Source organism: Sitophilus oryzae, unplaced genomic scaffold (genome assembly GCF_002938485.1).
Source record: "Sitophilus oryzae breed Bouriz unplaced genomic scaffold, Soryzae_2.0 scaffold_1067_pilon_pilon, whole genome shotgun sequence".
Taxonomy (NCBI): Eukaryota; Metazoa; Arthropoda; class Insecta; order Coleoptera; family Curculionidae; genus Sitophilus; species Sitophilus oryzae.
This window is the reverse complement of record NW_022145690.1, coordinates 1,640,517-1,653,255: the sequence shown is the minus strand read 5'-3', so window position 1 is coordinate 1,653,255 and position 12,739 is coordinate 1,640,517. Positions and strand designations below refer to the sequence as shown.

The 12,739-nt window shown below is 30.3% G+C and overlaps 1 protein-coding gene across 1 annotated transcript; it reads left to right on the top strand.

Moving 5' to 3' along the window:
* Positions 1-387: 387 nt before the first annotated feature.
* On the top strand, positions 388-6,708 carry LOC115879785 (zinc finger protein 658B-like). The gene is made up of 6 exons (XM_030896776.1): positions 388-522; positions 585-1,165; positions 1,221-1,556; positions 1,815-1,982; positions 3,811-4,183; positions 6,083-6,708. Exons 2-6 carry the CDS (start codon positions 688-690, stop codon positions 6,627-6,629), a joined length of 1,902 nt encoding a protein of 633 aa, XP_030752636.1. The 5' UTR covers positions 388-522; positions 585-687; the 3' UTR covers positions 6,630-6,708.
* Positions 6,709-12,739: the final 6,031 nt, after the last annotated feature.

Below are 12,739 nucleotides of genomic sequence, written 5' to 3'. Positions count from 1 at the left end.
TGTTTGTTTAGGCTTTAAAATGTGTGGTCGCCGCACGGAGAAAAGGGAACTACATTGTACTTATTTATTTCGACGAGACCTTCATATAATCAAGATTGAACTTCACTTCAGGTAAGTTCGTTTAATCTTGTGATTATACTGTGTCGTGTGTCGTTCATTGAATTTGGATATATTTTTAGATCAACTGGCATTTTTTATTTATTATTTTAAATGTCCTTTTTTTCTCAAATACTGCTGTGGGTACTGTAAACCTTACTGTAAACGACCTATTTTTCCAGTGTCGACATCCTTTCCGCTCTTATAGATATATCGATACTTTCAATCTTACTGAAAACCCATCCCTATTCAAAAATTTGTCAAATGACATATGACATAGATATGTGCATAGATATTTATATGATATTTATTGGATTATTTGTTATTGTTTTTTCTGAAAGTTTCTTAAAATGTGAATTTTTCTAATTTTGCCGGCTAAATCTACATATCTTGTATTCTGATACTTTAGCTAATCGTTGAAATTAGGTAAATTCAAATGTGTAGTGTTATATGTATAGTCTAATGTGAAATTGCTAAAAATCCTGTAGGTATATTACGAAATGAAGATGTGTGGAAATAAACAATAAGATTTTCCAGTATAATATTGTTGGTTGTGATAATTTTAAGTTTATCAGTATACGTTTGGGAATAATGCAATCAAAAGATGCATTTTGTTTACAATGTCAGAAGTTTGCTTTGACCCCTTCGAATCGCTTAGTGCAAGACTCTTGTGGTCACAAAAAATGTCGCTCTTGTCTCTTAAACGATGTAGAACAATGTAAACAATGTATACCATTAAATAGAAATAATACTGAAAGGCAAGATGTTTGTCAAAATACTGATTACCATACCGCTGTGATTCAATGTAATGGCAAAGCAAAATTGAACTGTGATAGAATCACAGAGAATGGGGAAGGTGAAAATGAAATAGGGAATGTGAAAGAGAACCTTATAAATCAGGTGAAAAATGATGAACCAAAAAATGAGAAAACTATCACTAAGAAGAGAGCTATAACTATTCCTAGTCATGTAACTGTGAAGTCTGATCCCATTTCATATTTTTGTACGGTTTGTAATAAAACATTCCTAACTAAATCTCATGTGAAGTACCATCAATTTTGTGGAGGAGGTAAGTATTAAATATTAGTTCTGATCTCATGAGAGTATATTTAAATGTTTTATAGAATTTAAGCCGTACAAATGTGCAACATGCTCAAAGGAATTTATAACCAAGACTCAATTGAACCTACACATGTACAGTCACGGAGATGTAAAACCATTCTCTTGCTCCATCTGTCAAAAATCATTTTTGGAGAAGACCAAACTATCGAGGCATATGATTTTGCACTCATCAGAAAAGAAATACTCATGTCCAGAATGTGGCAAAGCATTTAAAAGCAAAGAGTCCCTAAGAGTACATTCTTTGATTCATTCGAACGAGAAACCCTATACTTGTAATGTATGCTCTTCGAAATTTAATAATTCTTCCAATTTAAAAAAGCATTTGGTGTCCCATACTAGTAAGTGTTTCTTTTTCTAAACTTTATTAGTGCACAGTACCTTTTCAACTGACAATGGATGACAATAATTTCTATCAGACCTATTTTATCATTTATGAAAAATTGACATAAACAATTGTTTATAATTATACAAACAAAAAATAAATGTGTGTCAATAAGGTTTTGTGCAAATTTTAACATAAATTATCATGAATTGTCATTTGATAGGTCACTGTGACACTTTTTTATGGTATTTTGTGAGGTTTGATATTTTTGTAGGTGAAAGAACTCATATGTGTGATACTTGTGGAAGGAGATTTAAACTAAAATGGTCATTATCTGTGCATAAGAAGTCACATTTGAAAGTTAGATCTCACCAGTGCAATATTTGTTCCAAGTCATTTGTCAATCAAAAGGATTTGCAAAGGCATAACTTAATTCATGCAGGTAAGTAGAAAACAAGACTATATTGTTTTTAAAAAACCTACTAAGATTGACTTATGAAAGCTAATGAAATATTCATAGTAGTAGACAAAATTATTTTTTTTCAATTTTTGGAATTGTTAGTAATTCACACTGATACAAATAAAAATATTTTTGTAATGTTTTACATACAGTATGACCCTGGATTGTCTTTACAAGAGGATTTTTTTATTGACTTTTTGAGAAAAATGCATTCTTCAGAAAAATGTTTTCTAAAATGGTTAATCCCGTCAGTACTTTCCCAAATGTTCATACCGTTTTATAGAAAATTAAAAAATACACGTGAAAAAATAGTTGAATTGTCCTAAAAATATCCTAAAAATCAATACGCGTTTCTATAGTAATTTAATTTGGTTTTCATTCTTTGGTAGATTGCAAAAAAGAACTCCATCTGTCATGTTAAGAAATGAAAGTAAATGAAGCGCCACCTCGTGTTTGTTTGCATACTAAATTAATATTTTTTTTAATTGTAAAGTAACTTATTACATTTAAATGGAATATATTACATAACAATTATGTCACTTACAGGCTTGTTTTCTAACATTTTTTATATAAAACGAATTATAAAATTTCAATATACATATAGTATATTCGTTCTAGGTATGAAAAAATGAAAATATAAAATCGAGAAACGCTTACTTACATTGCAACAAACCTGCCACTTTTAGTTTTGCAATACAAACGCATTTTTTTTCAAATAAAAATATCCGTATAATATATATGTTTGACTTGAAAAAGACTTGGTTTCAAACGTTCATATATAAATAAATTCTTAAATATTATTAGCACAATTTAAATCTAACACAAAAAATAACGACCTAAAGCCAAAGAAAATCTCAAAACTAAAAATAAAAAGATAAAAATGATTATTTCAAATATTTGTTGGATTGGTAATGAGTTCAAAAAACTTGGTAAATGAGAAAAAAAAATCATGATATTGTCTGTGGTAGACAACGTCTTTTTGTCTACATTATATGCGCGCCACTGGGTTACAGTGCTCTAGTGTTTTTCGTGCGGTTTTGCAGTAGGGATGTGCGATTCTGTAAAAATAATCCATGGATAGATCTAGATCGAATGGCCTCGAATCGATACAAGAAAAATCGCAAGCTTAAAAATCTATCTTAGGACAATGGATCTTTTTTTTTAATCCAATTTTTGACTCTGATTTTCCGTTTTCGCAATAAATTAAAAATATATATTTCTATTTTTTATGACTTTTTTTTACACACAAAGACACAAAACATAAAACAAAATAAAGTAAAATAAAATTTAAAATTATTACATTGACAAAAAACGATCTCAGTATTTCACAAAAAATGTCAATCGTCGTCAAACGACAAATATAAAAAAAACGTAATTTCGTTTTTTGGATTAGTATAGTCAGTTCGCACTGAGTATGTTTCCCTCTTCTATCAGACACTAATTATTATTAAAGGATAGAAATACACAGCGCGCTTTTACTGGCGTAATAGAGAACATTGTATAATAAATGCAACCGAGCGCCATCCAACGATCTAAAAGTAAATTTAAAAAAGGTGTTTTCGATTGACACGAAACCTCGGCGGATTACCCCGGTTGAGTATAGATTAATTTCTTTTTATTACATAATTAATGATATCCTCTGAAATTGAGCATAAAATTTGGTGGTCGCATGACTATTCGATCTCGGTCTAAATGAATCGATTCTACAAAAAATCGGTTTTGGATTAATCCATTCAAAAAATCGTGAATCCAATGTCAAAAGATCGATTTTCTGAAGGATCGATTTAAATCGAACATCCCTATTTTGCAGAAACGAAAGGGTACGCTTGCGGCATCTGCAGGACGGGCTTCCGGCGCAAGGACAACCTGCACCGGCACATGAAGAACTCGCACCCAGGTAAGACGGCCGAGGTAATTGAGCGGCGCGTGCGCCGGCGCGCCACGCCCACCGAGGGCAGCGCCGGCGCGGCCGTCGTGGTCGACAACCCCAACGCCATTAACGTCATCACGACGGCGCCGCTGCTGGACAACGGCCGCGGCCGCCGACCGCCCACGCCCCGCCCCCAATCACCTAAATCTACTGATTCTAGGAGGCCGAGCGGCGCCGGCGTCAGCGTCATCAACGGACCGATCAAGCTCGCCTTTAAGACGCCGGCTTTCAAGAGCCATTACAATATTGCGAGGTAATACCACACGCTTTTGTTTTTAGTTTTACTTAATTATTATGGATTCTCTTATTTAAGTTGTTTTTATTTGTTGGATCTGGGTCTAAATAAAATTCAGTTTTTTTATTGATTATATTAGATTCTTCGAGGTGGCTATTGACTTGATCCAGTGCGGCCTTTTCGGATCTATTGTGGGCCTCTTCTAATCCTTAGGTTACGTTCTCCACTCCTATCCTTTTCAAAAAGTCTAGCATCTTGGAGACTAAACCCTCCATATAGTTCTCTGTCAATGGCATATCATTGCCTATTACCGAGAACCGCACATTTGCCAGGATGTCGCACTGACATAAAATATGTTCTGTCGTTTCTTCTTCAAATTGACAGAATTTGCTTCCTGCACGTGGCTTCGTCCGTCAATCTCATTAACTTTAGATGCATATTCAGCTTACAATGCCCTGTTAGTAGACTCACTACAGCTTTGTCTTTCTTTGCTCTACTATGTATTGTCTTTCTCATGAAGATAATATATTTGTCGGAACTCCGATCAATCACTAGAAAAAAAAGAGTTTTATTTTGACCTAGATCTAACAAATAAAAACAACTTCATCTATTTTGGTGTCACTGAAACAGTGAAATGTCCTCTTACTTATTTTTATTTGTTTATCTCTGTATTCTAAATCTATTTCTTCTTTAGGTACCTGAATTTTGTTACATTCTTATATTTTCTTCCTTCATTCTTCTTTTTCTCTTTATTTTTCTATTTCTTTATACCCATTCCTTACTGTCTCTCCCTTTTATTATTATTTTGTTGTTTGCCTCGTGCATAACTTTTTTGTTTCCTTTAATTTTTGCTTATGTTTTTTGCTCTCTTCTGTGACATTTTCTATTCTTATTTTACTATTTGTCTTTTTTTGCCACTCTCTATGAATTTTAATTACTTTCTCAGGCTGAATATTTTTCTCTCTTTTTCATGCCTTTGTTTTATTTCTTTTTTATTCGTTTTTCACTCTATTTTTTTTAATTCTATTGTTCTATTTGTCTACGTTTTACTTTTTTATTATATTTTAATGGTTTATCTCTTTTATTGTTTTCTTTTTTCACTTATTTCTTATATATTTTTGAACACTTTTTATCCCAGGTATTAGTTTTTTTTTATTTTTTACATTTTTCTTTATTTTGCCTCTCTTGACTGTTTTGTATTTTAACTTGTTACATTTGCTTCTCATTTTTTGACGTTTGTTGGTATTTTTATCTCTTGTTTAGAATTTCTTTTAACTATTTTTTAGTTTTGTTTAAGTTTTTAGGTCCCTTTGTGTCCTTTTTATATGTTTTTATTTCTGTCTTTATTTTTGCATTTGAATTGTTTGGTACATCCCTCTATCAATTTATTGCATTTTTCTTTTAGCATAATTTTGTGCTTTTTTCTTGTTATTGCTTTTTGTACTTTTTATTTCCTTTGTTTTTCTTTTATTTCAAAGTATTTTTTACCCCGTCTTTATCTTTTCTTGATCTCTTTTAACCTCTTTTTTTCTATTTTTGTATTTTTCTGTAAATCTTTTATGCTGCTTTTATTTTCAATTTTTCTTTCTTCATCTCTTTTATTCTCCCTTTGTGTCTTTCACAGTATATTTTAGTCTTTCTATTTTGACTCTTTTTGTAATTTTTTGTCATATTTTTTTCGTTTTTTTTCCCCTCGTTTTCGATTTTTCCATCCAAAATTGAATCTCTACAAATAAATTAATGGTACCATATTTTAATTCATTCTGATGTTCAAGGATTAAATAAAGATAAGACATAATAATATTCATCTTGGAACTTAAGTTAAATTACAAAACCTATGTTGTAGTGGCATACACGAAAGTATAGCATATATGCTTTAGGATTAAGAATAATTCTAATCGGGTTTTGATGTTGTAGAGACTGCAGCTTCGTACCACCTGCTCAGATTGCGAAGCCTCTACCGCTCTCCGAATCCGTAGACATTGCCAACAAGTTGCTGGAACCTAACGACTCACCTAGGATCACCAGAACTGAAACAATATCTACAGAAATCTACCATAAAATTCTTTCTCTACCCAGCCACAGCTCCGTTGAACAACCTCCAGCAAAACCAAACCCTTCACCAAAACCAAACCCTCCACCTCCAATTATCATTCCCCAAACACCTTCTTTGCTTCCTCCATATTCCAGTCCTTTTCACTACGAAACGTCATTTCAAAATCGCAAACACGCTATGATCAAAAATATCAAATTTAAAGTGCCAGAACAATACACAAACCTTTTCAAACAGAACAACAACAATAATAATAACAATAAATCAACAGAAACGAGTATTAAAGATGATAGTGGTTCTTGTGCAACTTCAAACACGGAGAACACTAGTGTTATAGTGAATTCCAGCGGTCAGTCTAGTGATTTACATTGGAGAAGACGAACTTCTCAGAATCTGGTTCTAAAGAATTAAAAAGACTGTGTTTATGTTAAGTATCTTTGGTTAATTGTAGGTCAGTGATTTTTTTATGTTAATAAAATTGTTTATCAGATGTAGTAGTGTTTTTATTAAATAATAACAAACATCAATATAAATGTTTTAAACTATTTATTAAATATTAATGAAGGAATACAAACACGTATTTAATTTTTTGTACTGTATATTCTAAAACATCAAAAAATCTTTCTAAAAACATTTAATATACTTGTTTGAAGTCATTTTAAAAAATATAATATAAAAAGAATATTACAAAATGGGGCAAAGCATTTTTTTCGTAATATAATAAAAATTACAGTTATTTTTATACAAAAATATATAATTATTTTCTAATTTCTAGAATAATATCCAGATATAATTGGGTCGATTATAGTGACATTACTGAATATGCAACCAGCAATTCATAGAGTCCTATGTAAGATCATTTAGGACGCAATGCAATTTTAGTTGCATAACTACAGGTGTCATCTTTAATGGAGCCTATTATAAATCACAAGATTAACAGTCGGATACATGTTTTTTTAAAAACATTACAACCGTATTCTATTTTGGCAGTTTTTCTTAATAACTATAAATAGGGGAGAGTAGTTTAGAAACAACCATCACAAAAATTTAGTTTTTACTCATCGCAATTTATATGAAAAAAAAATTGTGACTGTGCTTAAAAATCTAGCATTTTAATGTTTTGGTATTCTAACAACTAACAAGTTCTCCTACAGTATAACCGTAAATAAATATCTAATTTTAATTATTGGAATGAAATCTCATTTTGATTTATATTTTATGTTGTCTATAATTTAATATAAAAAGAGAATACAAAAGATTTTTATATCAAAAATAACTTGAACCAAATTTAAAATCAAAATGCGAATACACGAATAATATTTAATTATTATACTTAGTTACGGTATAAAATTTATACCATAATAATATGAAGTTGATATGGAACTTTTTTTAAATATTACAGCCTTAAAAACTTTTTGACAAGATTTTGTTTGAGACCTAACAACCCAAAAACAATAAATAAAGAAGTTATTTTGTTTTCTTTTCACAGTCTCTAATATGTTATTGTGCTTTTGATAAAGCAACAGTGGTACTCTGGAAGCTCCGTAGCAAGAAATTTCCTGTCTAGTCTGTGCTATTTGTATACGATCGATGAGTCACTAGACAGGAAATATGTTTACAGAATCTGGCCTCAGGTTTTTTTTTCGAGAATATTTTTTTGAAGTGAAAAAGCAAAAAATTATGTACTGGAGGACTACTATAAAGTCTCTCCAACGATTCAGGGAAGATTTCGACAGACGACATCCAAGAAATGACTGAACAATGACAGAGCAACTGTCACTGTCAAGTGTTCTCACTTTATTATTTTGGAAGACAATTATTATTTTCTTTGTATAAGAGTTGTATAAATTTTTATAAATTACGTAAAAGTAATTACATAACTCTGTATAACTACAAGAAAACTGACATTTGCATTTATGTAACTATACCAGTGGCTAAAAAATACAAGGACATGTAACGCCCATATACAGGCTGCAGCAGAATTTGTGATGTTAGACGCCATTTTTTTGGTTGTAACGAATGAGTCATTAGCGACAATTTTAGCGAGTTTTTAGATAGTTTGTGTGTAGTGAACTTTGTATAAACTTTATTACAATGGTAATTAGTTGTTCAGCTTTCAAGTGTAAAAGTCGCAGCGATAAGAAAGAGCCAAGAGTTACGTTTCATAGGTAAATAAACATTCCACCTGTTTAGCGTTTTCTTAGTTTTCTTATTGAATTCGATAATTATTTTGCTGATATTATATATGTACTTGATATGTGCTACACGTCGATCCTAGTTTTGTACCTTTTGTTAACATTTTAATACGTTTGTTTTTAATTAATTAGTATGATACCACCGCATACACCATAGGCGTAGATAAAACATTTGTCAAAAATATATAAATATCTCTTCAAGCAGCTAAGTTAAGAATAATATGTGCCACGGCACTGTTTGGTGGTATGATAACAATTTGGTCTCGGGTATTATTAGTCCTTGTATTATTTAGTCATTGAACTATACAGAGTACTCCATTTGTTTGAAACATGACTAAAAATATGAATTCTTGAACTGACATTGTCTTTTTAAACGACGTTTCGACTTATTATGTATTTATTACTAACCTTATCAAGTAAAATCTACAATAAGAAAATTGGATTACTCTGTATAAAATTATCTTTTTTAACACACCCTGTAAAAATGTCGATAGAAAAATCAAATTAAGTGATTTACCACTCGAAAAAAATATAAATAAGGTAAAATAGGATATATGTAGTTCTTTCAGAATTCTTATCAGATCTAGTTATATTCGAGTTTGTTCTCTATAGTACCGTACAATCGTACACAAATAAAAATAAGCAGCCTATAAGCCGTCGCATTTTTGTTGCAAATTTGCTCTATATTTAGTTAAAAAGTTACACTTAATGTTGATTAGGTATTATTTCTTGTAAAAATCAGTCAGTGTTCTCAAAATAAATTTCATGTGAAACACTCGAATGTGTTTTGGAATGTGAAGTTTAAAGAAATTACCTAAAAATCATCATTAAAAGTGTATGAATATGATAACAAAAATATTCAATAAATACGATATGTTTTGATATGTTTTTTTTTAAATGCCTTTTTGAAGTTTGAAAACGTAAAATTTTTATACCCATTTAAGAATCATCTTAAAAAATAAATAAAAACTAAACAATCACGAACTTGTTTAGAAATAAATTTAAAGTACATACCTTGTTTAACAATATCCATAGTGGCTTTAAATTAAGTACGTACCGTTTAACTCCATAATATACAGAACTAGGTACTATGAATGTTATTCTTTTCACTGATAAGATAGATCGCAAAATTTATTTTTAGTGAAAATATTTGCTAACAAAAAACGCTGTTTATGAAAAATAATATACATGATGGTTGAACATTGCTATAAGTATAAAATTACATATTCAGATATTAGTAAAATTTTTCCTTTTTTTTTTTCGATTTTTGTCCATGGGACGAAGCACTGTGCGACGTCCTGTTCGGATTCTTATTTTTACTATCCGAAACAGCGTTACATCACAAAAACCTCGTACATGAGTGTTTTATAGTTTCAATAACTACACTATTAAAAATTAAAATATTTAAATATTATGACAAAGCCAGGATTTTAATATTATTTCAACGCTATCAACATCGGAACTACGTAAAATACACAGTGAAAACTTCTGATTTCTGCCGATGGAGCGCTCTGGTCGGAATTTTTAAAATCAACTGAAATGCACCAAGCCTATAGCTACAAAAATTATTGTAGGAGGATACAATTTGACTGATAGATAAAATTTTCAATATTTCCAATGTCAAATTTAACGAGGAAACCAAAAATCGCAAAAATATTTTTGAACCTCTCTAGTATTTTTATTTCTCTGATCATTATACGTATAAAAATATGTATTATTAACAATTTTTACATTATATAGAGAACTAACCATCAAAGTGAATTATAATGTTATCAATAAATTAAAGTTATTTAGAAAAAATATACTGTAATTTCATTGACGTAAATTTAGCAAATTTAACAAAAATTATTTTGCTATATATTTTACTACCTATTTATTTTTAATTAGTAATAATGAGGTCGTAATGTTTATAGACCGTAGAAATTGTTTATTATTGTACTTGCTTCACGCTATACAAAAGGAAGGAAAGAGTTTTATTACAAACCGTGAGTTTCCTGACATTTTTAAATAACAATAGCTCGTTGTTAGAACCAGCAATCACCATAATAGTTAAAAAAAGCACCTGGTTTGGTGTAATTTACTTTACTTTATTGTAATGTAGAAATTTTTCAAAAAAAATATGAATAGGTATTATTTTAGTATTAATTTATAGTTAAAAACACCGATTGCGTTTTTTACATTTGAAATCTAAACAGCCTTTTGTAATTATTTACTTCTATTTAATCAGATATTTAACAATTTGGATAATAGAAACTAGAAACAGAAGTTACATGAGACGTTTTTGAGGATTTTTTGAACCCCCCTTGCACTGTTGAATCGTCGGCTGGGGTTTTCTCTCAGGGGTCGGCTAAGCGAGTGGCCAAGGAAGTATATATTACATTTCAGAAATCTGCCTGGCTTAGCCCGATCCTCTCGTGTTAAGCCACACCCAAAATTGCAAACACACGTGCTTTGATTAGGCTTGATTAAAGTTTGCAGAGCTTCAGCATTTGCCATAAAATAACGAGCAATTTGTTACAAAACCATATAAATTATATATTACTGTAATCACAAAAATTCAATCTATTTCCGTATTGTAACAGAATTTTAAATTATGTCTTTATTATCGAGTAAATTTAGTCCAAACATAAGGAATATTTTATTGATGTCTGGCCATCAAAATCTTAAAAATAAAGAAATTGTCTAAAAATGTGCTACCATACGGATATGTATAATCCTTAATCTTTAATTTCCTTCTTCATTTGTGTAAAAATACCTAGCCAGTTTTACATAAAACGTTAAATGCCGAAAGCTTATTTTGCTATTTTTCTTTGCTTTTATTTTATTTTGACTATTGAAATGGACTCTTAAGAAATGGTTCAAAAAAACTTCATGCAAATATTAATAACTTTATATCTATTCATGGATTTTAATATCTATCCAAATTTTTAATTATATCATGGATTTTAATATAAATCGTGTCAAAAATTGTGTCAGATTTTGACATATTTTGGTCTAGAAACATGTTTCGCTTTGAATTATTCTGATTTTCGCACATTTTTACACTATCTTTTGCCATAAAAATTACGTGATATTTTCCGAAATCCCCTCTTTCCCCTACGTGAGATTTAGTGAGAATCGCCTTGACCCCCTCTCCCAGTGATTCCCTGATGTAGTTAATGCACTTCCCCAATGACATAAAATTTAGAATGGAATGCCCGTCAAAATTTTATGTCGCGAAATTGTTTTGGGTCGCAACCGTTGCACGCGATCTGGCGCTGCTATAGCGGTTGCTAAGAACAACCGCAAACATAAACAGAAATAATTTTCTCTTGTCAAAGTCAGAATCTTCAAAAATTATAAAATCTTTCAAAATCTAAACCGCTATCGTTGAAAAAATTCCGAACAGTGTTTAAAGCGGCCATTTTCAAAGTAATTATTGCTATCTTGTGAGTTTAATTTAAGTTTTATTTACTCAAACCAGTGATAATTGTGAAAAAGTGGCATTAAAAACTTAAAAAGCTGTGTTGTGAATTGTGAACTGCAAAAGCCATCGTGGATCGTGGCATAACGTCGGTTTCCAATGTTTCATAGGTATTTCATACAAGTCCTTGTATAAAATAGAGTTTCTTGTATGCAACACACTCTATTTTTTTTATAAAATTAAAAGAAAATATTAATAAATTTGAACAAATAATATTTGGCGATATAACTCCGGAAAAAGCCGAACCACTCCGAAATTTTCGAAAGGTTTGGGTCGCGACCGTTGCAAGAATAGCGCCAAACAGTGTTTACATTGTTCTTATGGGCACTTTCCAATCTAAAGATCTAAATAAATGTTTATTAGATGTCATTGGACGCTTCCAAATTCTAAATAATAGAAATTTAGTAGATTTTTTTTTAAATCTGTTTTATAGATGAGAAACAAATTGTCGGATTTGTAAAAGTTTATAAATGTAGCAAATATTATAAAACATTAGTCACTCGATTATTTATATAGACAAATTAATATTTAATAATAGAACATATACTTTTTAATGATAAAATATTGATAAAAAAGGTTAGGTTAGGTAATCAGTTTTAGAAATAAGTCCTCTGACCAAAAACCACAATGCATTCGCGCTTCATGATTCAACAGAGATTTCATTGAACTTAATTTAAACCATGAATTTATCATGGACAATAGATAACTAATTACGTTCAATGGTAGTAAAAAACGGATGTTTTCTGTAATAGTATTTAACAGAATTTCCTTGACGCTATATATACGGTATGTACAAAAAATACTGGCCCCAAATGGAAAAAATAAGTATAAAATTATACCAACTTGTTAAGAAAAATATTTTT

What these genes read in the sequence shown, in the direction of transcription:
- LOC115879785 (XM_030896776.1), top strand. Translation starts at nt 688, where the DNA reads ATGCAATCAAAAGATGCATTTTGTTTACAATGTCAGAAGTTTGCTTTG. An exon ending in GCATTTGGTGTCCCATACTA is followed by an intron (nt 1,557 to 1,814) that starts GTAAGTGTTTCT and finishes ATATTTTTGTAG; the next exon opens with GTGAAAGAACTCATATGTGT. An exon ending in GCATAACTTAATTCATGCAG is followed by an intron (nt 1,983 to 3,810) that starts GTAAGTAGAAAA and finishes CCTATTTTGCAG; the next exon opens with AAACGAAAGGGTACGCTTGC.